The sequence below is a fragment of the Lontra canadensis genome, unplaced genomic scaffold, assembly GCF_010015895.1.
Source record: "Lontra canadensis isolate GAN:19392208 unplaced genomic scaffold, GSC_riverotter_1.0 scaffold72, whole genome shotgun sequence".
Lineage (NCBI taxonomy): Eukaryota > Metazoa > Chordata > Mammalia > Carnivora > Mustelidae > Lontra > Lontra canadensis.
In genome coordinates this window covers 7,074,052-7,098,291 of record NW_022631066.1, presented here as the reverse complement: position 1 = coordinate 7,098,291, position 24,240 = coordinate 7,074,052, and the positions used below count along the sequence as shown (strand labels likewise).

Genomic DNA, 24,240 nt, shown 5'->3' with positions numbered 1-24,240 from the left:
TCCCGTGTGCTGCCTGAGTCTTCACCAGGAACACCTGAACATTCGTATTTGTAGCATTTCTGTTCATGACAATGTGCGTCTACCAGTTCTGGAGGCTGGAAGTCTTGGGTCAAGGTCAGTTGGTTACTTCTGAGGGCTGGTGGTTCACGGGCACTCTGGTGTACTTGGCCAAGCATCATCTGGCTGAATTTATGCCTTCATCTGCTGTCTCCTTGTGTCTTCATATAATCTTCCTTCTGTACATTCTCCTAATTTTCCCTTTTTATAAGGACACTGGTCATGTTGGATTAGGCATCACCCTAATGACCTCATTTTAACTTCTTACCTCTAGAAAGACCCTGTTGCCAAATAAGATTACGTGGTAAGGTGCCATGAGCTGGAACTTCAACATCTCTTTTAGGGAGGAGGCACAGAATTTAACCCACAACCCTTATTCATAAATTATAAACATATGTTGGCAGTCAGTCAAGATTTTAAAATACAAATTATCATTATTTCTGGTTACATAAAACACAGAACTTGGATTGGGAACAGGTTACATCGTTATTTTCACTAACCTCTAATTGAAAGCTATGATTTCTTTCCATTTTGAACGTTGGTAACAAATCACAATAATATTACCAGAACCTGTAATTTCATTACATAGGTCTTTTCATATCACATTACAGCTATTGCAGATACTTCATCAAATGGGTTATGAATGATTTCAGTTTCCACTAGATCTTGAGTACTCCAAAGGAAATCAGAAGACAATGTTCATAGATAGGCACATATATTACTATATCAAAATTGTGAAAGAATTTGGATAACTATTTCAACATAATTGCTTGTTTTTTTTTAATTATGTTTTATGAAAGGCCCATAGGTTTTACCAGATTCTCAGAAGTTTCACTGCACAAAAATTGTTCAAAAACATTGTGCTAGCCAGTGAATGTAGTGAAACCACTCAGAAAAGTTTCCTGCTTCCATGGAACTTAGTTTGGGTGACTGGCAAAGAGGAGGAATGTGTAAAACGGTACACAAGAAATAATCAGCAGAATTTCAGATGGCCGTAGGGCTGTAAATGTATATAATTCTGTGTCAGACATGGAAGATCTGGGAGTAGAGAGTTGCTGGCAAAAGGAGAGCAAGTGTACAACTTGAAGGTGGGGCGGGTTTGCTGTGATCAGGAAATAACTAGAAGGCCAGTATGGCTGGAGTTAAGAGGTTTTTGGGAGAGAAGAAGGTCATTCTAAATGAGAAAGACAGTGGAGAAAGAAGAGAAACCACAACATATAGAACATGTAGGCTAGAGTAATAGGTTTCAATTTTATTCTAATGATGTTATTCGTGCCTTGGTGATTTTTTAAAATATGTAAAGTGCACAAGTGTATGTATTTTATGAAAAATACACAACATAAAACTTAACATCCTAATGGTTTTTAAGTGTACAGATCAGTGGCCTTAAGTGCATTCACACTGTGTCCAGACCAACCAACCTTTCGCAGAGCTCTTTTCATCTTGCAAAACTGAAACTTTGTCTCCACCAAACACTAACTCTCCATTCACCCCATCCCCCATCATTGGAGAATTTTTGGTAGGGCGGTGATAATCGTGTTTTACATTTTAGAAATATAACTGCTCTTTGGAGACAATGTTGCTAGGCAAGAATAGAAGCACTAACAGGAAGTTGGTTAGGAAGTCAGATGAGCTATGATAGCTCATGACCTGCAGTGTTAGCAAAGGATGGATTGAAAACGTGTTTTCAGTAAATACACTTGATGTAAATCAGACAGCATTTGATGATAATTGGAACAGGTATGGGGAAGGATGTGGAGTCTTTTTCAGGCATGTTAAATCTGGATTGCCTACTAGACATCCCAGTGGAGGTACCAATAGAATTGGTCATACAAGCCCGGAACTCAGGCGTATTTACATTTATATAATACTGATATTGATTTTTTTGAAAAAAGACATTTAGAGATCATAAGAGATAAACCATGACTTCAAGTGAAAACATTTGGGTATTTCTTACTCAAACCAAAAAAATCATATATATATATATATGATAATGTATATGATGTTTTATATATATATACACACACACACACACATACATATATACATATATATACAATATTCGGAAGCTATGGGTAAGTAGGTGTTATTTAAAACCATGGGATTGGCTTAGGTAATTGAGGGAGAAAATATAGATAAGGAGGAGGGGTGGGAGTAATCCCTGGGACATTCTTATCTATTTTTGAGTACAAGCTGAGTAGAAGGCTCTAGCTAGCCTTAGAGAACCAGGTGCTGCAGGAACCTAGATCTGGGCTCAAAAAAGGAGCCAAAGCTACCCCTTAAAAACCCCATTGTACCTCTGGTTTTAGCAGGTCATACTGGGTCTGGTTGGGAGAGGGGTGTATCCCGCCCCCTAATTTATGTCTATACCTAGAAAGCAAGATAGACAGTAGCATGGTAGTACCAAGGGGAAAACCTTAGTTATTTGAAAGAGTTCAACACTTTTTTTGTACTTAGGAACACATTATCATATAAATGTAATTTTTTAAATGTGTGATTAGTGAAATATGTATTTAAGGAAAGGAGGTATTTCATGATACAAAAGCTTTGAGTATACTTTGTCTTCCCATAAATTAATGATGCTAAGTGTACATTTTAATTCTGTCATAAGATATTTTATGTATTATATGTGTATTATATCACAATAACAATTTGATTAATTGATTATTATAATGTTTAAGAAGGGGTCCAAAAACAAGTTTGAAAAATTATGTGATTTTTACATATCATATATATGTATATATGCACACATACATATGTGATTTTATATATCTGTGATATATAAAAATTTTTATTTTTGTGTATATATATTAAAATGTGATATATGTGATACATAAAATCACATATATAAAATCACACAATATTTCACTCTCTATATATATATGATTTTTTTCAAGTAAGAAACATCTAAATGTTTTCACTTAAAGTCATTCTTGGTATACGTTCTCTAAATGTCTTTTTGAAAAATCAACTTTAGACATAGGGTATACTATAACTTAAGAAAGTCATGTTCAGGATGCCTGGGTGGCTCAGTCAGTTAAGCTGCTGCCTTTGGCTCAGGCCATGATCCCAGGCTCCTGAGATCTAGTCTCGCATCGGGCTCCTTGTTCCTCAGGGAGCTGGTTTCTCTCTCCGCCTCTGCCTGCTACTCTGCCTGCTTGTGTGCATGCGCTCTCTCTCTCTCTCTCTCTCTCTGACAAATAATAAATAAAATCTTAAAAAAAAAAAGTCATGTTCTTTTTTTCAGTTGGTCACAAGAGCCAGAACTCTTGGACAAGATTCCAAATAATAATGAAAATATTGAATGTCTCTCATCTTGTACGTAGATGCTCTTAGAAGTCCATGGTTTGCTACTTATTTGGAAATCTCTCACCCCTTTGTTCTAGAAAATATTCCGGTTTTTGCATGTGTTGCCCTTTGCCATACTCAAACATTTGGGAAATGGAAATAGGGAAGCAGTAGTTTCTTAGAAAAACTATAGATGAATGGAACAGGAACTGCTAAATTAGCAGAATGGAACAGGAACTGTTGATCTTGTACATTATTGCTTTTGCTTATTTTTTTTTCTCCTTTGCTAGGAGACCTGTTATGATGATGTGTGTTATACTCACCACACTTCCCAGCTTCAGCTTTTCTATCGCAGTGACCGAGGTATGGGATTTTTATTTCTTCTGCTGCAAGATTTTGAGATTTTAAAATTTCCTCTGTTACTGGAATTTGATAGAACAGTGTGCCCCAAAATTTTCTTAAAACTTTATTTTATCCAATTTTCTTCCAAGTTGCAATGTATATATTTAAAGTACTAAGAACATTGTTACCTCTGTGGTTGTGAAGGAAGGTCTAGCAGCCAATTAAAAAAATACCTTCTGTGTTTGTGCATGAGAGACAGGAATGTTAATTTCAAAATAATAAAAAAAAAGCAAGGAATTTGAAAGTAGATTTGTATTTGTTTCTTTTAACTAGATGTCTTTTGAGTGTCTTCAGTTCTAAACAATATCCAAAGGGACATCCACTCACATTCTAAGACCTTTGATAATACATCTATTGGCAAAGCATTCACACATGATATATATTTGAAAATAAACTTTAGGTTTTGACTAAATGCAGCTTCAAAAGGACTCTGATAGATGAGTATCTACAGGATGGGAATATTATAGGCAGAACTCACAGGTTGTGAGAATTTTATTGTCTAAAAAAGGTTCAAAGAAGACTGCCCTATTAACCTTATTAATTTACATGATGCTGTGAAGTATATAATTTTCACTTCCCCAAAGTGAGTAACTTAAATTACTTTATATTCCACAGATGAAATACATTGAGTAGGTACTGGGATAGAACACTCAGGAAATTTGATGGAACCTCTGGCATTCAGTAATTATTTATTGATAGTAGAGAGAGAAATAGACAATCAGAATAGTTATGATAGGCTTTATGAGAGAAGGGAGTACTGGGTAGTGTATGATATCATTAGAAATATACGATTGTTGGACTGTGTCCTAGATGCTACATTAGGACAATATATAAATGTATTAGAATAACTTCTGAAGGCTGCACCTGATGCACATACTGTCCATCAAACAACGATATGTGTATATTTGTATCTAGATTTATCTTTTTTCCCTCTCTCCTCCCCAAAGACTTTGTAAAGCTCATGAGCAGTTCCCAAGACCTTTAAAAATTCAGTTTACAACATTTTAAGCAACCCTATTATCATAAAGTGATGGTATATTTGTAGTCTGATTGCCCTTCTTGGGGCAAAAGAACATTTTTTTTGGCTCTTTTCTATTACATCCTTATCCACTGTTACACATTTTTTTCCTCCTTTCATTTCATTTTTCACTCAAGTATAAGACACAAACAGACATGTGTACAAAACAATATTAGTGAAATACTACAGAGCAAAAACCTGTGTAAACACTACTCAGGTCAAAAAATAAAATTTTGCCAGCTCCCTTGTTTTTTTGCAATGACAACCTTTTCCCTCCTCCTTAAAGGTAACTTCTACCTTAACTTCTAATACCATAGGTTGGTTTGTCTGGTTTTGAATCTTTCATAAGAGAAATATAATTTTATATATATAAAATCTATCTATCTATCTATCTATCTATCTATTTATCTACCTAATGTATGTCTGGTTTCTCTTATTCAAAAGTGTGATTCATTCGGGTTTTTGTATACAACTGTATTCCATTCATTTTCATTCCGTAGAGTAGTTCATATTATGAATATATTACAGCTTACATTTCTGCTTTCGATGCCCACCTTCAGATGTGTCTGGTTTGGGTTATTAAAGATAACGCTGCTGTGAACATCTTTGAATATGTCTATTGATGCACATATGCAAGAATTTCAGCTGGTGAAATTTATGCAGGAGTATAATTGATGGGTCATAACATAACATAATAAAACAATAAAAAATAAAAAAGACAAAAAAAATTCAAATGTTCAACTAGCAGCAAGTGCCAGGTTTCCAAAGAGATTCTACTAATTTAGACTTAGCACTGGTGGAGAACGAACATACCTGTTGCTCCACAGCCTCGCTAGCCTTACCTCGTAAGTCTTCTAGCCATCCCAGTGTGTATATTCTTGGATCTCATTGCCGTTTTATGTTGCATTTCATCAATAATGAAACTGAGCATTTTCCTTTCTTTTTATTTTTAATTTTATTTATGTAGTTGACAGAGAGAGATCACAAGTAGGCAGAGAGGCAGGCAGAGGGAGAGGGAGAAGCAGGCTCTCTGCTGAGCACAGAGCCCCACAGGGGAGTCGATCCCAGGACCCTGAGATCATGACCTGAGCTGAAGGCAGAGGCTTAACCCACCGAGCCACCTAAGTGCCCCGAAACTGAGTATTTTCTTATCTTGCCAATTTTTCCCCCTATTGTGTTACTTATCTTTTTGGAATTGACTCAGAAGCTACTTATATATTCAGATTTCAAGCCCTTTGTTGATTATATGTATTGCAAATATATTCACACTTTGTGACTTAATACTTGTCATGCCATTTTTGGACGAAGAGTTCTTCATTTAAAAACGGTGCAATTTGTCGGTTTCTTTTTTTCGTGGATAGTAATTTTGGTAGCTTGAAAAGATTTTGTCATACTGTGAATCTGAATCTCAAAGACCTGAAGATATCCTCCGATATTATATTTTGGAGCCTGTATTGTTTTACATTCTCTTTTAGATTCACAATCCATTTGAAACTAATTTTTGTATATGTTGTGAGGTAGGGAGTGCATTTTCCCCCCAATTAATGTCTAATGGACTGAGCACTATTTATAAAAAATCCTGTCTTTCCATGTTTCTCTGCAGTGCTACTTTTACAAATCAAGTGTATATATGTACATGTCTATTTCAAGTCTTCTGTTTTGTCCACTGTCTGCTTTTATATACCTCTGCCCACACTATATCAATACAATTCTTCTAGGTTTATAATAGCTCTTTATACCCCAAAGAGTAAATCTTTATATCTTTTTCATCTAAATGTCTTGCCTTCTGTATTTCTATATGGATTTTAGAGTCTGCTTGTCATTTTCTGCAATGTCTTTGAATTTTGGTTGAGGTTGCATTGAATGGTATTTTTTAAAATCTCATTTTCCCTTTATTGGTATTTAGAAATAATTTATCCACTTCGGGGAGCTTTTCCCCATGTACAACTATGTAGTCTATGAATAAAGATATAGATTTCTTTTCTTTCCGACACTTACTGTGTTTATTTCATTCTCTTGCCTTATTACACCAGCTAGGACCTCTAGTACAATGTTAAATAGAACTGGTCATGGCGGCACCTTGGTCTTCCTGATCTCAGAGGGAAAACTCTCAACTTATCACCACTAATATGATGTTTGCCATAGTCTTTTTTTTTTTTTTTTGTATATACCTTAATCAGATGAAAGAAGTGTCCCAAAACCTGGTTGGGTTTAACCTGGGCTCTCCCTTCTTAGAAGACCCTGAACTCCATCCAATATCTGTCCCCCTCATTCTTCAACCTAAGGACTCCCAAAGGCTCTGCTTCACAGTAGAGAGGGAAGAAATTGCCCATCCCACCGTTACCAGGAGCCTGCTGTAGTATTTTCGCATGTGTTTACCAACCTCAATCTTGAGCTGAAAGCTCTCCCACTGATAGGAATCTTTGTTACATCTTTACAAGTTGTTCAAAAGTTTATGGGGTTGCTGAGAGACTATGGACTCCCAGAAACAAACAGGAGAGTTTTTAGAAGGGAGGGGAGTGGGGGATGCGTGAGCCTGGTGATGGGTATTAAGGTGGGCACGGATTGCATGAAGCACTGGGTGTTATATGCAAACAATGAATCTTGGAACACTACATCAAAAACTAATGATGTGGGGTGCCTGGGTGGCTCAGTTGGTTAAGCAACTGCCCTTGGCTCAGGTCATGATCCTGGAGTCCTGGGATTGAGTCCCACATCTGGCTCCCTGCTGAGCAGGGAGTCTGCTTCTCCCTCTGACCTCTCCCCTCTCATACTCTCTCTCTCAAATAAATAAGTAAAATCTTAAACAAACAAACAAAGAAACCCCAAAAAAACTAATGATGTACTATATGGTGACTAACATAACGCAATTTTTAAAAAAAGCTTAACGGGTTGAATACCTGAAAAGCTGGAAATTAAGCTTCTAATATTTTAGTAAATGTCTTCATAACTTAGTGCGGCTTTCAGACTATTAAAAGAATTTTAAACAAAGAAAGCACAAAATGTAATCCTTCTAAATGGTTTTCTGAAAACAGGTTCAAAAAAATAGTAATGGTTCGACGGATGGCTTTCCTGAGAAGTTACCTGATCTGCCAGTTTCTCTGGTTCTGACTTCCTTGGTTGTGGTTGATATTATTGAAAAAATCAGGATATATCCTCTTACAGGACGGCTAAAGAGTAAGTATTCTTTTAAATATAAATATTTTTTAAAAGTTTGACAGATTGGGGCACCTGGATGGCTCAGCGGATTAAGCCTCTGCCTTCAGCTCAGGTCATGATCTCAGGGTCCTGTGATCAAGCCCTGCATCTGGCTCTCTGCTCAGCAGGGAGCCTGCTTTCCCCCTTTCTCTCTGCCTACTTGTGATCACTCCCTCTCTGTCAAATAAATAAATAAAATCTTTTAAAAAAAAGTTTGACAGATTGTCCACCTTTCTGTCCCTCTGTTATTTGCTGACATGTTTAATGATACTCTTTCTTACAGTTAACATTACAGTTAGAAGATCAGAAATGAAGATATCTAAATATAATTATTTTAAAACCTACTTTGATTCCTAGACAGTTTTTCTTCTTTGTATTTTGGTAGTACTGATAAATGAATAAACTTACCAAATTTTAATACCAAAAGCTATAATGTTTACTCTAGCAAGAAAATTTTCTAAGTAAATTGCTATAGATTTGTATTTTTTGGAAACTCTCTTAAAACCTTAAGTTTCGATAAATAAGTAGTTTAGTTTTGGATACTTTTGATACAGAAATTAATGGGACTGTTGCAGTTATATCCTAGAGAATTATGTGTTTTTAATTGTGGATTGTCAAAAAGCTAAAGATCACACTAACAAAACCAAGATACGCCACAAATATTCCTCCAAAGGGATCAGTCAAAACTAAATTTAGGTTGGCCTTAAAAAAAAAAAAAAAAGATATTTTGCTAATTGAATATTGTGTTTGGTCTTAAATTTTCTCAACTTTCACTTAATTTCATGTCATAGTATTTGTGTTTAATTTATAATAAGTGTATGCTATTGTTCTTGCACGGCTAAGATTTTATATTTGAGATGGGTAGATTTTTGTCTAATCACTTCCTGGTGGGGTGGAGGGGTTAAATTGAGTGAGTCACTAGGAGAATGCTGAAGAGCATTCAAGTAGGGATGACTACTAAAGCCAGGAAGGAAAAGACCAAAGAATCATTTATGGACCATGAGCCACCACTCTTCCAGTCACTCTTACTCCTCAAATTGAAAAATAAAACTGAGTTGGGAGGCCACCAGGAAATCTGAGACTCTAAGCTTCATGTTTTGCACTCTGTCCTCAAGTGGGAGAGGACGGTCATTATGTTTAACATAATGCAGGGGACAAAGTACATGAGATGATAGCCAGTGGCCATCTTTTGAGGGAAGAGTATCCTTGAGTTACATCTGCCCTCCAGAGTCAGGTGTCTTTGTCTCAGACCGAGGAGATTCGGGAATTGCCATGTCCTTTGCTACTTGCCTAGACTCTTTCTTGATGCAAACCTATTTTGAAATTGGATTGTTTTTAATAACGCTGCACCTTCCATGTATGGGGACATTCTGTTTAAGTTTTTAGCGAAAGTTCTCTTTCTAAAAAATGTACATGTATGTTTTGGGGAATGAGTTATTGGCATCTTATATTTTAAGTGATGAGTTGGATTATCAAAGGGGAATTTTCCCCATATCCAGCAATGACAATGATACTGAGAATTGAAATAAGAAAAGCCCAAAGAAGTCAGTCTTGGAGACAAGACTGGAGAACATCTTGTACAACTGCACAAAAACCTTCTTCTTGAGCTCTTCTCTGCCCAAACTTGGGGAGGTTAATGTCTGGTTTAATAGCTCTACCATTTAATGAAGTCATGCTTTAAAAGAACTAGCATTCACTCAAAATACCTTTGCAAATATTAATATATGTTAATTTAATTTTTTGCAAGCTTTTGAACATGCATACTAATAAAATGGATTATGTGAATTCTGAATTTATGGTGTATTCTCATTCTCTGGAATTTAATACATAAATTCATAAACATGTAGGTTGTAATGCATAAATTTGAACATAAGCCAGTATGCTAAAAATATGCTGTCATTGCATGTGGTAATTCAGAATCCAAGAGGTAGAGAAGGAGTGGGTGATGAACAAGCTTAAGAAATATTTGGCTTCCTTTAGAAAATGTTGAGAAATGGAATATATTCTGTTCTGTGCTCTATCCAGAGTTTGAAATGCCTGCCCATCTATCAGCTTGTAGCTGTTATGACCTTATATTTGATGAAACTAAGGTAATCTATAGTGCTATTTGTGCCATCTCAACCATCTCAATTCTAAGCTAGCAAAGCTTGATCCTTGTGTAGCTTTTCCTCTCCTATAATTTTAAATAAAAGTTCTTCTATATAAAAAATGCGCTTATGCTTAAAGCAGTCTTCACTGGACCAGGGAATCCTTTCTGCTAACTTTCCATTACCCACTGAAATATCTCAACCTCATGTGGTCACCATGTCATAACAGCCAAGCACATCATCTCACATATCCTGAGCCTCACACAGGAATATTTTCTGACACACATATCTCCGAGACACAGCCATCTCACAGATATATGTCGTACCTAATAATGTCATGTCCCCATCATGAGAACAAGTAATAATAGGAACACAATATATAGACTAAATGTCCCCAGCTCTTACTAGTATGTGGGTATAGGTGAGCACACTTTGATATTTCTGTTTGAATTTTGCTACCTCAGTCTCAACCAGTAAATGACGGGACCCCCATCCCTCTCCCTCTTCCGTGTTGTTCCCTCTCTCATTTTTTAAGCCAGTCCCAACTTGAGTCTTCTGTGATCTCATTTCTTGGTCCAGACTGCTAAATATTCCATTGCTCCAGCTTTTTTTTTTTTCAGTCATTGTTCTCATGCACAAGAAAACCTGGCATGCTATTTTCCCACCACTCTTGATTGACTCTCTCGAAATGCTTATACTGTTGTTACTTGCCTCTGGGATATTGCTTGATGTTCTTCTGGTGCTTTAGACTGACTGCCTTTCTTCTGACAGTTGGAATACTGACTTCACTTCACTGCGAGCTACTTGTTTAGAGAGATCCCAAGCAGAGCAATAAATTTTCATTTGGGAACACAAGTCTTTTTGCCCAGAATGTCTATGTACCAACAGATTGGCTGGGATTCAACAAGTTCAAATGATGGCCATTCCACTCCACTGGAAATCACCATTTCTCCTCCTATGACTAGATCTTGTTGTTGATTCTGATAGAGCCAGACTCCTTCTCTTGAGGTAGTCCCCCCTCTCCCCTACCATCAAGGGATCTCAGAGTTTCTCCTTACATTAGTTGTACTTATATTGTCTGAACCCCAAATCATGGCCACCATTAGATTCCTCCTGCCCCATGTAGATTTCTTAACCTCCATAAAAAGCAGTGAGGCAACCAGACCCACAAAGAAGTTTTTTTTGTTGTTGTTGTTGTTAGGAGGCAAATTTTCAGTTCAACCTACAAGTACTCACTTAAATACCTTAAGCCTAGCTCAGGTACCACGTTGCAAGTGATATAATAGAGTATAATAGTTAAAGTACTGTGGGGTGACATATGAAGTAATACTTTGTTTAATCTAGGGTGTTGGAGGTAAAAAAAAAAATCCAAAGAGAGTATCTGGGATTTGTAGGAGTTTAGGCAGGTATGGTGAAGCAAGCTTTCTACATGGAAGGAAGATTGGGCCTCAAGAAATCCAAGTATACATGTAATTAATGGGCAAAAGTAACCATTTGGATTTCATACTATGAATGGAAAAACCTATTGCTGGAATGGAAGTTGCCTTCTTAAAACCAACTTTTGTTTGTTTCTCAACTAGTGAATGGGGAAGCCTACCAGTTGCTTTGTAGGGGGGATGTAGGCAGAAGGGGGAGGCTTAACTGGCATTACTGGTTGCTGCAATTCCTACTTGAACCAAATCAATACAACATTTGCTGTTTAGGAGTTGATATTTTATGTAAGATTTCATTTGGGGAGAAAAAAAACCCAGATCCTTCTGCTGTCTGGAAACTAACCCAGGACCCCATTTAGAATCACAGCCTGTGGCTTTCTCTAAGGCAAGTAGCATAACTCAAGTGTCCAATTCTGTACCTCTCCAGCCCATGGCTTCCTGGGAATCATGACCCTTCACCACCAAAGGACAAAGTATATCCTCATCTGATCTGTTGCTCTGGGCTGTGATACAACACAGTACGACACAACACAACACAACACAACACAACACAACACACTAAAATGCACTACAATACCAGGCTCATCCCGGTAGAGCACACGCAGGTTTTAAGGAATATAAACACATATAAAATCAAATACATTTTTTAACAGTCCATTTTGAACTGTTTGACTTCTAATGTGCTGCTTTCCCAAAATCATACTCATTCATTTAAAAAGATGGTCAAATAAACATAAGCAAAAAAGAAGAAAATGGAGATCAACCACGATCCTGTAGACTAGAGATTTAGAACTGATAACATCTTCGTGAACATGCTTCACTTAAGGAAACTTATTTTCTATCTTTTTTTTTTTTCTGAGCAGAAGTGGTGGATATCATCCTTATTATTATATCTCCTTCAGTACATGGTTTTTATCAGTTGAATAATATATCCCATTAACAAACCCTGACTTATTTAACCATGGTTCATTAACTAACCCCTGTTGTTGGACAACTGGATTCTTTTCCAGTTTTTCACTACGAAGAACACTATTGTTAGGACTCTTGTTCGGAAGTAAAAAGGGTTGCAGAAAAAAGGAGAAGGATGTGGTAAGAAAGAGCAGGGTGATGTGGTTTGAGTTGAGCAGGGGAGGCAAGCCTTGCTTGGAGCACCATGCATGGATGGCAGAGGTGGATGGTGTCTGGGAGACCCTGCACTGTGTAGGACAGTTAGCAGCCACTTGTAGGTCACTGGCCAAGCAGTGGCTGGGGACAGAGAGATTTAACTGCCCCGGGATGACAGCCGAGTGATACCAGGAGGATGACCACAAGTTGTCCTCGGAAGACCCTGAGCATCTGCACATGCCCAGACTCCTTGGCAACGGCACTTGCCAGAAGAAATGGGACTATTATGGGCTGGCTGCCCATGCAGACAAATAGAGAGGGGGTCATTCATAGGGGATTGGACAAACGGGGTGGCAAGATGGTCGGGCTGCATTAGGGATATCTGCACAGTCAGAGATGGCTTGTTAGAGGTGAGGTCAACGGGCTATTTGAGTGGAAAACATCTGAGCTCTGAAGAGGAGGTGGTTTCCACTGTTGCATCAGTGAGAGATGCCAGGAATGACATCGGCAGTGTAAGATTTTCAAATAAATCTGCTCTCAGTGGCCCTAGTCCAGTTCCTACTGTGCAGTCTCTTGAAAATGCCCAGACTGGGGCCAAGAGCTGCAGGACCTCAGCAGCCTAGATAATTACTCCTTTATGTTAAATGCCTAGATGTACAATTTCTTGCTCAAAGTATATGCAAGCTCTTACGGGTTTTGACAGATGTCAATCAATCAAATGGCCCCCCCTCTAAAGAATGCCCTAATTTACCATCTAAACAGTAAGAAAACACCGTTTCCCCTCAACCTTGTAACTTCGGATAATGTATTCCTTTTCATCTTTGCTAGTTTCATAGGCAAAAATATTATGTTACTGTTTTAATAATTTGCTTAAGGTAGTAGTTGTGTTGAGGATTTTTCCATAGGTTTCTTGGCTATTTTTATTTTTAAAAAATCATATATTTCCGTCCTTGATCTGTTTTTCTGTCAATATGTCTATTCTTTTGTTGTTGTTGTTGTTGTTTTTACTACTGATCCATGAGTTCTGTAAATAGTAAGGATATTAAACTTTGCCTGTCAGAAATATACATTTTAGAGTTATTTTATTTTATTTTAACTGTACTATGGTGTTTTTGATATAGGAAATTTCTAATTTGGACATTATCTGATCTACAGATATTTCCTTTCTGGACTCTATGATGTTATGCTTTAAAATCTTTTTTTTTTTTTTCACTCCAAGCTGATATAAATATTTACCAATTAACTTCTCAAAAAATTTGTACATTTAAATGTTTCATGAAGAGAAGAAGTTGGAATCTCTGTAGGGTATAAACTCATTAATTTATACGTAACCAATATCAGGAATGATAATCAGTACGCTTATTTACTTGATCTGACAAAGATTTTAGACCCTGCCTTTATTGCATTTCTTTCCATTTCTCCTGTTATGTCCTACATAAAAAAAGGACTTAATAGAGTGCTTTAAAAATGTCAATGCCAGTCATAGCAAGCCCAGATAAACTAAATCAGGATCCCTGAGGATGGGACTTGGGCATATTTAAATCTTTAAAAGCAAAACCTCATTGGATTCTGATTCGTATCCCCAATTAAGAGCAGTGGTTTTTACTTTCTGACTGCATGTTCAGATCGCCTACGAGACTTGAAATTTTTTTTTACTCCCAGACTGAGCCCTAGATCATTAAATCATAGTTTTGGTGAAGGAGAGGTCCAGGCACAAGGAATTTTTAAAGCCCCCCAGGTGATTTACACTTGTAAATGTGATTCAAGTAGATGGGCAGAAAGAAAGCAGGGGCCGATTGTACCTGTTAACCTCCCAATGCCTTTGTGAAATAGGAAGCAAGGTTACCTGCAGAGAGCACTGGGGACGGATGGAAGAGAGAGAATCTGTAACAGGTTGGGTAAGGTTTGGAATAATTGCTGAGGGTCAACGACAAGGAAATGGATGGATGAGAGATGCATAAGGTTCAGCAAAGGATAGAAACCAGGAATTTGTCCTGGGACCAATCAAGATTATGAGAGCTTTCTTCAATGATACTGAGAAATCTGGGCATTGATTGTAGAAAAGATAGAACTGTAGGACTGATCCAGGTTTAGGGGTTCGCAGAACAGGAATGGAAGAAGGAAAAGGATCTGTTACTTTAATGGTTATTTCTTCTTATTAAATTACACAGTTTCTTAAATGCATGACAATGATGATTTTTATTGAACTTGTACACTATCTCCAGTGAATCATGGACCACCATGTTCATGGACCACCATGAACCTATATGCAGGAACCCACCTTTTGGGTACTCACCAGAGGGGTCTTTTCACAACACATACGTGTGAGCGTTCCCTACTGATCAGTACACTAGGGGAAGGTTGTTGGGGTCTCAGCATATACAGTTAACTTCTTCAGGTTAAATGCCTAGACTAGCAATTTCTGGCTTGAAATATATGTAAGGTTTTAAGGCCTGGCATCCGCAATTGTTTAAAAGTTCCATGGACAATAAAAGTTCTGATACCGGCCCTGGCTGAGAGCCCCTGGTGATAGGAAGTATTGGGAATTGTGATGCATCCCAGGTTAAAAGCTGAGAGCCCAAATCCAAATTCCTGAAGCCATTTGCTTTCCAGATTTCCTTGAAATGGAATGCAGCACACTTTAACCAGATAGAATATAAGAGATGCCACAATAAAGGCAGGGGGGTGGGGGTGGGGGGAGGGGAGGGGGACGCTGCTTTTGTCTGAATAAAATAAATGGCACTTTGAGTTCCCCTTTGTTTCTTTTTAAGAAAAAGCTTATTATACAATATGTGCCCAGCGTGTGAGCTGGGTTTCCATAATGTGTTTTGCAATGGGTTTAGAGAGTACGTATGAGGAACACTCTGTTCGGTGCTATGCCAAAAAGGGGGAGTATTTCCTTCACACCCTCTTCTTGCTGTTTAGAAGAAGGAAGTTTCAGAAAAGTACGTACGTTAGTTCCAGGATTTTTCCCTCCTCTCAAGAAATAAGTAGCTCTTTACCAGACTGGGATGAGAGAAGGATAGAATTTCTGATTTATACCTTCTAATGAAGTACCAGCTGTCAGGATTAGGTCAGCATGTATCAGGCCAAGAACTATATTGTGGCGATCCCCAGGCCAAAAGACAGAGGACATAAGGGTGCTATTGAATTGTGACCTTTGATTAGGACAACTTCACATGATTATAACAATTCTGTATTCAATTGTTGCTTTCTTCCTACATGGGGGAAATTATGAACAATTTCAATATCTAAAGTGAGATTCCTGAGGGTTGCAGGATATTTTCAAAGAAAATATTTTAGGGAGACTGACAGAAGTAAGGGAACATGAAGAACTCACCCTGCATTACTTTGTTACAATACTGAGCCTTGTTCTTCCTATCATTATAGTCAGCAAAGAGTATGGCCCCAGATTGAAAGTAAAGGCCTAGGTCCTTGATTTTGAATATATAGATTTCCTTGGAGTGCCCTGGGGGTGGTTCATTGAGTTAGGTGTCATCTTCAGCTCGGGTCATGACCCCAGGGTTCTGGGATGGAGCCCCATGTGGGCTCTCTGCTCAGCAGGGAGCCTGATTCTCCCTCTTCCTCTCTTCCTCCCCCAGCTTGTGTGCTCTCTCTGTCAAATAAATAAATAAAATGGTAAAAAAAAAAAATCTCGATTTTCTTGTCTTGGAGTGAAGAGAACAAAGTAGGTTGAGCTGATGATGGTCTACATAACGTATGGACTTTCTGGGTCATTCCATGTTAAACATGGCGGGTCCTTTGTATGGAGCACCATTTTGTTGCTATTTCAGAACCCCAAGTCCCTCTATTTCTGAGTGGGGGCGGGATGTTTAGTCTGTTTCCTATGAACTCAAAACACTGTCTTCTTGGAATCACCCATGGACATTTTTGTTCCCTGACTGGTGACTCCCAATGCCTCCAGGGTCTGGGAAGCCTTGGCAATGTCTTGAATCAGGCTGCTGCTGTAGGAGTCATCTGCTTGTCCCAGTCCTGCTGGGCAGTGCCGGGGACACTTTGCACTGGCTGGCATCCTGGGCCCAAAGCCATGTGTGACATCCTCTCCCACCGTTGAGTACCCAGGCCCTGCTGCCAGGACCTCCTAATGTCCCCCAGGGCTGTGCTTGTTGGCTTTATCAGTTGCCTGGTCTCTCTTACAGAGCTCTCTTTGGGACCTGGGGCAGGCGGCAGTCCTAGTGGCTGACCCTGTGCAGGACTCCAGAGGCCTTCTTGCTGGTGAATGGACGGTGGAGGGGCGTGTGTTGTTATTCCGCGTGGTTTGGGTGCTTTGACCTACTTGTCTTCGTGTACATTTCCCCCGCAAGACGCCCATTGCTTGCTTATGCGAACAGACCCTGGAACAGGAATGTCTCCCATCTTTCATACGGCAAATCTTTAGGGAGGATCTCTTGTATACCAGGAGCTCCGCTAGGTCCTAGGGGTACGGCGGTGAGTGAAAACAGGCAAAGTTCCTTCCCCCTTTTATGGAGCCCTCGGTTTAGTGGACGTAATAACACATCAGTGAACTACACTAGCAAATGGGTATAATTAAAGCTGAGGCAAGTGCTTTGAAGACTAAAAACAGGCTCATTCCCATTTGGACACAGGTGTCCATTTTTGTCACCCAGCTTGGGTTCCTGCTGGGATTCCAAGATTTGGTCTATGTCCAAGCACTTAGTAGTAGAGGCATTTCAGAGTTTAGAATTATGTGTATTTGGAAATAAGATACCCATATGCTTTTTAACATTTTACTTTGTTTTATTTAAATTAGTATTATATAATGGATAATTATCATATATCAATGCATATTATAGATTTATAATTGTCTATATAATATACTTAGTATATTATAATGATTAATTATTACATTATTATATATAATATAGTATCTTGTCCGGGAAGATGGTCTTTAAACTAGCCTTCAAGCTGCAGAAGACATAAGAATTTTCTAAATATTTTACCTTGCCTAAAATCTAGAAATGATACATTTGTTTCTTCTCATGCTTGGGAGGGAACTGGGATTGAACAGACTTTGGGATGTACTGGGAAACAGTTCAATGCTTTTTCTAGAGAAAGTCCATGAGCTCTTCCAGAATTGCTCATGGGTTGAGTATTTGTCTTGACTTCATTATTATTATGAATTATAATTATTTGGTGAAAACTTGCACACCATTTTGAACACAGGCAGTGGCATGCTGGTCAGTGTTTAAACCACTGTCTCTCCAGAGGGTGCAGGGAAAACTTTTTGGCCCCTGCCCATAAATGGGAGACGGGGTAACAGTGTAACTCTAACCAAAGTTTAACAAACTGTGATCACTTTTACTATTTACTGTGTTCTTCTATTTAGTGATTGTTGGGTTTGATGTGTTTAACACACATACGACTGTTGCTCCGTGTGTCAGGCATGATTTTAAATGTTCTACACATACCAACTCACTCAGTCCTTATAACTGCCCTGTGAGGTAGATGCTGCTTTCATCTTTTATAACTTGGCAACAAAGCTCCTGGTCTTCCAGAGCTCAGATGTGCTGCTGAAAGGAAACAAACTCTCCACAGTCCAGCTGAGTTTAGGAAGTAGATAGCGTCAAAGTAACCATGTATATAAATGCCCTGTTGTGTCTTTTAATTTATTACGTTTTTTTCCTTAGTTTCCAAGATTATGACCAAAAGTGTTTTGTGTGCTTAATATACTTTCAAATATTTGTAATGACTAATAATCTTCTTTTTGTCTAGATTTTTTTTTCTCAGAGTGTTATTTCTAGTTCTCTAGAGCATTTCATGTTCTCTAGAACATTTTTTTCTCTCAGGAAAAATAGATTTGGGGTTCTGATAATCAAGGCTAGTCTTCTTTTTTCCGAATACTTCTTTGATTTCCTGGCTGCCGTGAATTGAGTAACAGTCTCATTTCACAACAGTTGCCTCAGTGGCCTTGAGAACCTCTCTGCTGATGATTCCATGTCCTTTCTGGTTCCTCTGCCTTCCTCTCTCCCTCTTCCATTGAGCTCAGAAGAAAAGTCCAAAGCCTTTACCATGTCTGACTCTGCCACGTATGATAGCGTGATCTAGGGGCAAAGGGTTTGAGGTTCAAGTTCTGGTCTACTTGCTAGCTGTGTGACCTTAGAAACAATTTTTGATCTTTCTGTGCCTCTGTTTATGCATCTTTCAGGTAGGAAAATAAGAGCATCTATGGCATAGAGCTATTCTCAGAATTAAGTGAATTAATGCAGAGAAAGGGCTTGGGACAGTGCCTGGTATGTAGGGAGCACTTACTAGGTTTGAGCTCCACGCCTCTTCTTCCCCCTCTGCCTCCCCAGCTCCTTATGAAATTTGCCCTTTTTCCATCACTGTGGCTGAAAGATCTTTACACACACGCTCTTTCTACCACCTAGAAAGTTCCTTTCTCCATTCTTCACCTAATTCATTCCTACTTATTCTTCAGGTCACTGCTTAACCGTCACTTCTCAGATGAGCCTCCCTGACCTCCTGTCTCACTCAGACCTATACGAGAATTTCTCATCACAGCACTGACCTTCCTTTTAAAGCCCTGCCACATTTTATTCTTCTGTGTTTATTGATGTGATCCCAGGTGACAGCATGGTCAAGGTGGGAATGTGGCTTCCATTCTCGATGCCCAGCTGAAGCTTGGTCTGCCTCTCTACGATCCATCTGTTCCCAAAGGACATCTGGGAGACTCACTAGTGCAGTTTTACTATCAGCTCCATTCCTGTCTTGGTTTTCGGTGCCTGTCCTTGTGATTCTTTTTATTTATTTATTTATTTATTTATTTATTTATTTATTTTAGGATTTTATTTATTGATTTGACAGAGAGAGGTCACAAGTAGACAGAGAGGCAGGCAGAGAGAGAGAGAGAGAGAGAGAGGGAAGCAGGCTCCCTGCTGAGCAGAGAGCCCGATGCGGGACTCGATCCCAGGACCCTGAGATCATGACCTGAGCCGAAGGCAGCAGCTTAACCCACTGAGCCACCAATGCGCCCCTATTTATTTATTTATTTTAATTTTTTAAGTAATGAATTTATGTTTCATCGTTAGCTTTTCCAGTAAAATTTCAGAATTACACAGACATTCTAGATTTTAATTGGTCTTTAGTAATTCATACAATGTGTATCCTTCTCTGACTTCAATGAGTATTTCATTCTGAATGGGAATAATTTCCTCATATTTCATGCATCAGCCTGTCATATTTCTTTTTTTTTAACCTTTATTTTTTTCGGTGTTCCAAGATTCATTGTTTATATTTAAATAAGTTATATTTCTTTCCTAGTCTCTTTCCAAGAGGAATGCATACTCACTTCAGAAAATACTCCCCTACTGGTTTGTTACGTTGTTCTTAGGTTTTCCCTGTAAGCTATCTAACACTTTGGGGAATAAGTTAGAGATGGTAATACATCAATACAAAGAAATAATCAAGGGGGACCTGGATGGCTCAGTTGGTTGAGTGACCAACTCCTGGTTTAGGCTTAGGTCATAATTTCAGGGTTGTAGGATTGAGTACCCTGTTGGGTTCCCCACTGGGTGCAGAGTCTGCTTGTCCCCACTACCTCTGGCCCTCCCGCCACTGATGCTCTGTCTCTCTCTCTCTCTCAAATAAATAAATAATTAAAAAATCCAGTAAAATAGACGTGAGTCATCTACTTAAACATTTACCTGTGATTAAAATTACATGTTCTTAAGTATTTAGTTCACACAGTGAAGACAAAACGTTGTTTTGGAGACTGGCATCAGATGTAGGGGGCTACACAGAATGGCTGTTACGTTTACTTTTTGCAGGGAAATGGTAAGCTCTAGAGAAATGTGTAGACTTTTCTTTTTTTAAGATTTATTTATTTATTTGACTGAGAGGAGAGAGAGCATGAGAAGGGGCAGGGTCAGAGGAAGAAGCAGACTCCCTGCCAAGCAGGGAGCCTCATGCAGGGCTCGATCCCAGGACTCCAGGATGATGACCCAAGCCGAAGGCAATCACTTAACCAACTGAGACACCCAGGCACCCTAGATTTCTTTCTTCATGCTTAAATTTTTTGTGGATTTTGCACAAATAAATATCCTTTTCCCCCAATAGAATACTAACAACCACAACAGAAGAACAAAGTGGAAATTTGAAAAAATAATGATTTGGAGGGGAGCTAGTTATTGAATCAAATGGGATAGTATTGAGTACATGAAAGTTTACATTGCTTGGGGGTAAATTTGTGGGTCTATTCTAATAACCAAACAGTTTCTTGGCATCTTCAGTACTACCTTGCCCTCTGGCAGGCCAGCAGAGCTCTCCAGCCAATAGTTCTAGTAATTCTCCCTTGGAAAGAAGACAACAGAGTCCCTGCAACCCCAAATCTAAGCTAGTTTCTATTGAGCTCTAGAGAGATATGAAGCTCCCAACCCCACTTTCACCAAATACCCATGGGTTGGGACTTTAGTATTTTATTAAAAATGAACTCTAGCTAAGAATTGTTCATCCTGTGGCTCTTATCCTCAGATATTAGGATTCTTACTGACTGTTTAAAAATGTTAATGTGTCATGTCTTAGCTTGCCACTTCCTGGCATTGAAACAGTGCTGAATTTGCAATCAGCCTCCAAAGCCCACATTATACATTGCATTATTGATTTTGACAAAGGAATTTGGATTTCCATTCAAACAGTTTTAACTACAGAGACAGGTGAAGGAGAGTTCTCCAGGACGTAACATACTCTAAGAAACATAATTTCCATGTTGTTTTCCTTTCTTTTGTAAAACGAGAGATAGAACTGATGCCAGTGTGCATCTGAGTTTAAAAAGAGATGATTTTATGAGTATTAAAATAATAGTAATGTGTATATAATTTTCTTTCCTACCTGATCATTGTTTATTAAATGATACTCATTCATGCTACTCTGTCATCTAAGGTTGGTAAAGAAGTTTCTAAAGGTCTTACCATTTTCTACAAATGATTCATATCAGAAGTACTATTTCATCAAGAATTGATTCTTTTTATTTTATTGATTTATGCAATTTGCACTTAAAATTTAAAAAAGGAAAACAGGTTTGTTCTTTAAACAGCTCCTATTTATAGTAATCATTTTATTAATCATTAATCATAACTTATTTATTTTAAAATGTTTTCATATCAGTTCAATATAGTTCAATAAATTTTTATTGACTTCGTGTCTCTAACCTTTAGAGCTATTCAGTATAATGACTTCTTTAGATTTTGTCTTATTATATTGCTTAATAGGTGATGATAAGCATGTTTGCTGAGTAAACTTTGCTAAGACCTAACAAATTCTTAGCAGAAAAAAGAAAAAATGGTGCTTAACTAGATGAATGTTTGAGAAATAATGTGATCTACTATTCATGTATAGGAACCATACCATCAACATTGGTGGTTAAGGTTTTTTTTTTTTTTTTAAAGATTTTATTTATTTATTTAACAGAGAAGTCACAAGTAGGCAGAGAGGCAGACAGAGGAGGAGGGGAAAGCAGGCTCCCCGCTGAGCAGAGAGCCTGATGAGGGGCTTGATCCTAGGACCCTGAGATCATGACCTGAGCCGAAGGCAGAGGCTTAACCCACTGAGCCACTCAGGTTTCCCTGGTGGTAAGTTTTGAGTTTTGAGGACCCCTCTGTAATTCCCCAGCCTCAACACCCATGTCGCACAGAGAGGCACATGCGTGGGTGCACCCACATGCTCACACACAGTGTGATGTCCATGAGAAAATATCCTCCTTATTCAGAAGACTGTTGTGTTGATCAGGGATAGCCTTGTGGCCACAAAGAAATTGCTTTAGTCTAATCAGTTGTACTGACTGGTTAAAAACTCTGAGGATAGTACAGCTTAAAAAATCTCAGACTGTGCAGCACCCTTCACCAAGATTTTCTCATGGTCAAACAGATTCTGTCTTAGGACCAAACTCCAAGCTGGAGATCTGGGTTGTAGTGATCCCTGTGGACATCTTATAAAAAGTGACAGGATTGGACCATTGGACTTTTAGAGTCATTTGATTTTATGATATGTGCATGTTTTATAATTAGCACATGACGTATTGCCTCTAGACAGTAATAACAGCCATAAAGTTAAGACATTGTCAATTGGGGTCAAACAAATCTGGGTGTAAATTCCAACTCTGCCCATTACTGTGTGTTTGGATTGGTGTGTCATTTCACCTCTTGGGCTGCAGTTTCTTTATTTATAAAGTGGGACCATAATCCCCATCTGTCAACTTTTTTCCTGAGGATTAAATGAGATAATGTTTGGAAGTGCTTAGCTCTTTAACCAGTAATGGCTAGTACTGTGAAATGGTAACATGACTTGGGATCCATATATAGAAAAATAGAAAAAGAAGAAGAACTTTCTCTGCCTTTGGGTTTTTTCAATTAAAGATTTTTTAAATTTTTTAAATTTAAGATTTTATTTGTTTATCTGACAGAGAGAGAGATCACAAGTAAGCAGAGAGGCAGGCAGAGAGAGAGGGGGAAGCAGGCTCCCTGCTGAGCAGAGAGCCCCACGCAGGGCTGATACCATGACCTGAGCTAAAGTCAGGAGCTTAACCCACTGAGGCACCCAGGTGCCCCCCTCTTTTTGTCATTATGCTTCCCATTGAAGTTCCGTGTGTAAAACAGATGTCAAATAAGAGAACACTCACAATTTTATCTTTAAATTTTAGCACTTAAATTTACAAAAAATTGAAATGAAATTTTAATTTATATAACATTTCAACAAGTTTTAAAATTCAAATCTATTTGTTGCAGGTGACGACAATAGGCATCTCCATACTTTGCAGCAAATAAAAACTGTGACCGACCAAGTGAAGCAAAATGAAGAAAGCACTTCCCCTCCGCAGCTGGCCAGGAGGACCGAGGCATCACTGCCACCGTCAGCGAGGACACAGAACCCCTCTCCAGTTCTGGCGAGACCCCAAGAGCCCTCTTTTCACTCAGGAATCCTGGAAGCAATGTCCCGGCAGGATGACCGTGCCCAGATCTTCCTGTGGAGCTTTCTGCTGTGGTCTGACACCATAGAAATGGTACGCGTGGCTGGCCACGCCGACGTGTACAAGTCAGGCTGGCTATACCCAGTCTACATATTCAGTTTTATTTCTCTCCTTCGAATTATATTAACTCCTCAGAACCCTCTTCTGAATTCCCTGGGCATCCTTCTCCAGGATTTACCCTTTATTTTTGTTAGACTTAGTTTGGTCATTGCCCTGGGAACTATCACACCTGTATTGGGCCTTTGTAAAAACATCCTAGTGACTGTATCTTATGTGTACTTCAATTACTTAACCAAATTCAGGGCTTTCTCTACCTTCGAAACATCTTCATTTTAAAGAGAAAATGTAATATAGTCAAACCTCTACATTATGCGTGTGTACACATTTGTAATTTTTTCTTTCTGGGGCCGAAGTTTTTGTACTATATAAAGAAATGAGGAATACATTGTAGAGAATACACTTTTTTTTTTTTAAAGAACTGTAGCATATCACTTTTTCAAAAATGTATTCAAATGATGTTAAATTTAAGCAAAGTTTTATTCTTATGTTAACTCCCCTGGGTCTCTAGAAAATGTTACTCATTTTAGTCTGTTATGTATACCACACTTTTTCTCAGAACTCTCTCCATTAAAGCCTTAAAAAAATCAGAACATGTTTTCCCACTAAGTTAAT

At 38.4% G+C, this 24,240-nt stretch overlaps 1 protein-coding gene across 1 annotated transcript in view; it reads left to right on the top strand.

The window, feature by feature from the left end:
* Positions 1 to 24,036, top strand: part of TMEM236 (transmembrane protein 236) — a 38,322-nt gene extending 14,286 nt beyond the window's left edge. Inside the window, exons 5-7 of the mRNA XM_032880972.1 lie at positions 3,636 to 3,708; positions 7,801 to 7,942; positions 23,327 to 24,036. Of these exons, the coding sequence (XP_032736863.1) occupies positions 3,636 to 3,708; positions 7,801 to 7,942; positions 23,327 to 23,904 (793 nt within the window). The 3' untranslated portion in view covers positions 23,905 to 24,036. The remainder of the gene's footprint in view (positions 1 to 3,635; positions 3,709 to 7,800; positions 7,943 to 23,326) is intronic.
* Positions 24,037 to 24,240: the final 204 nt, after the last annotated feature.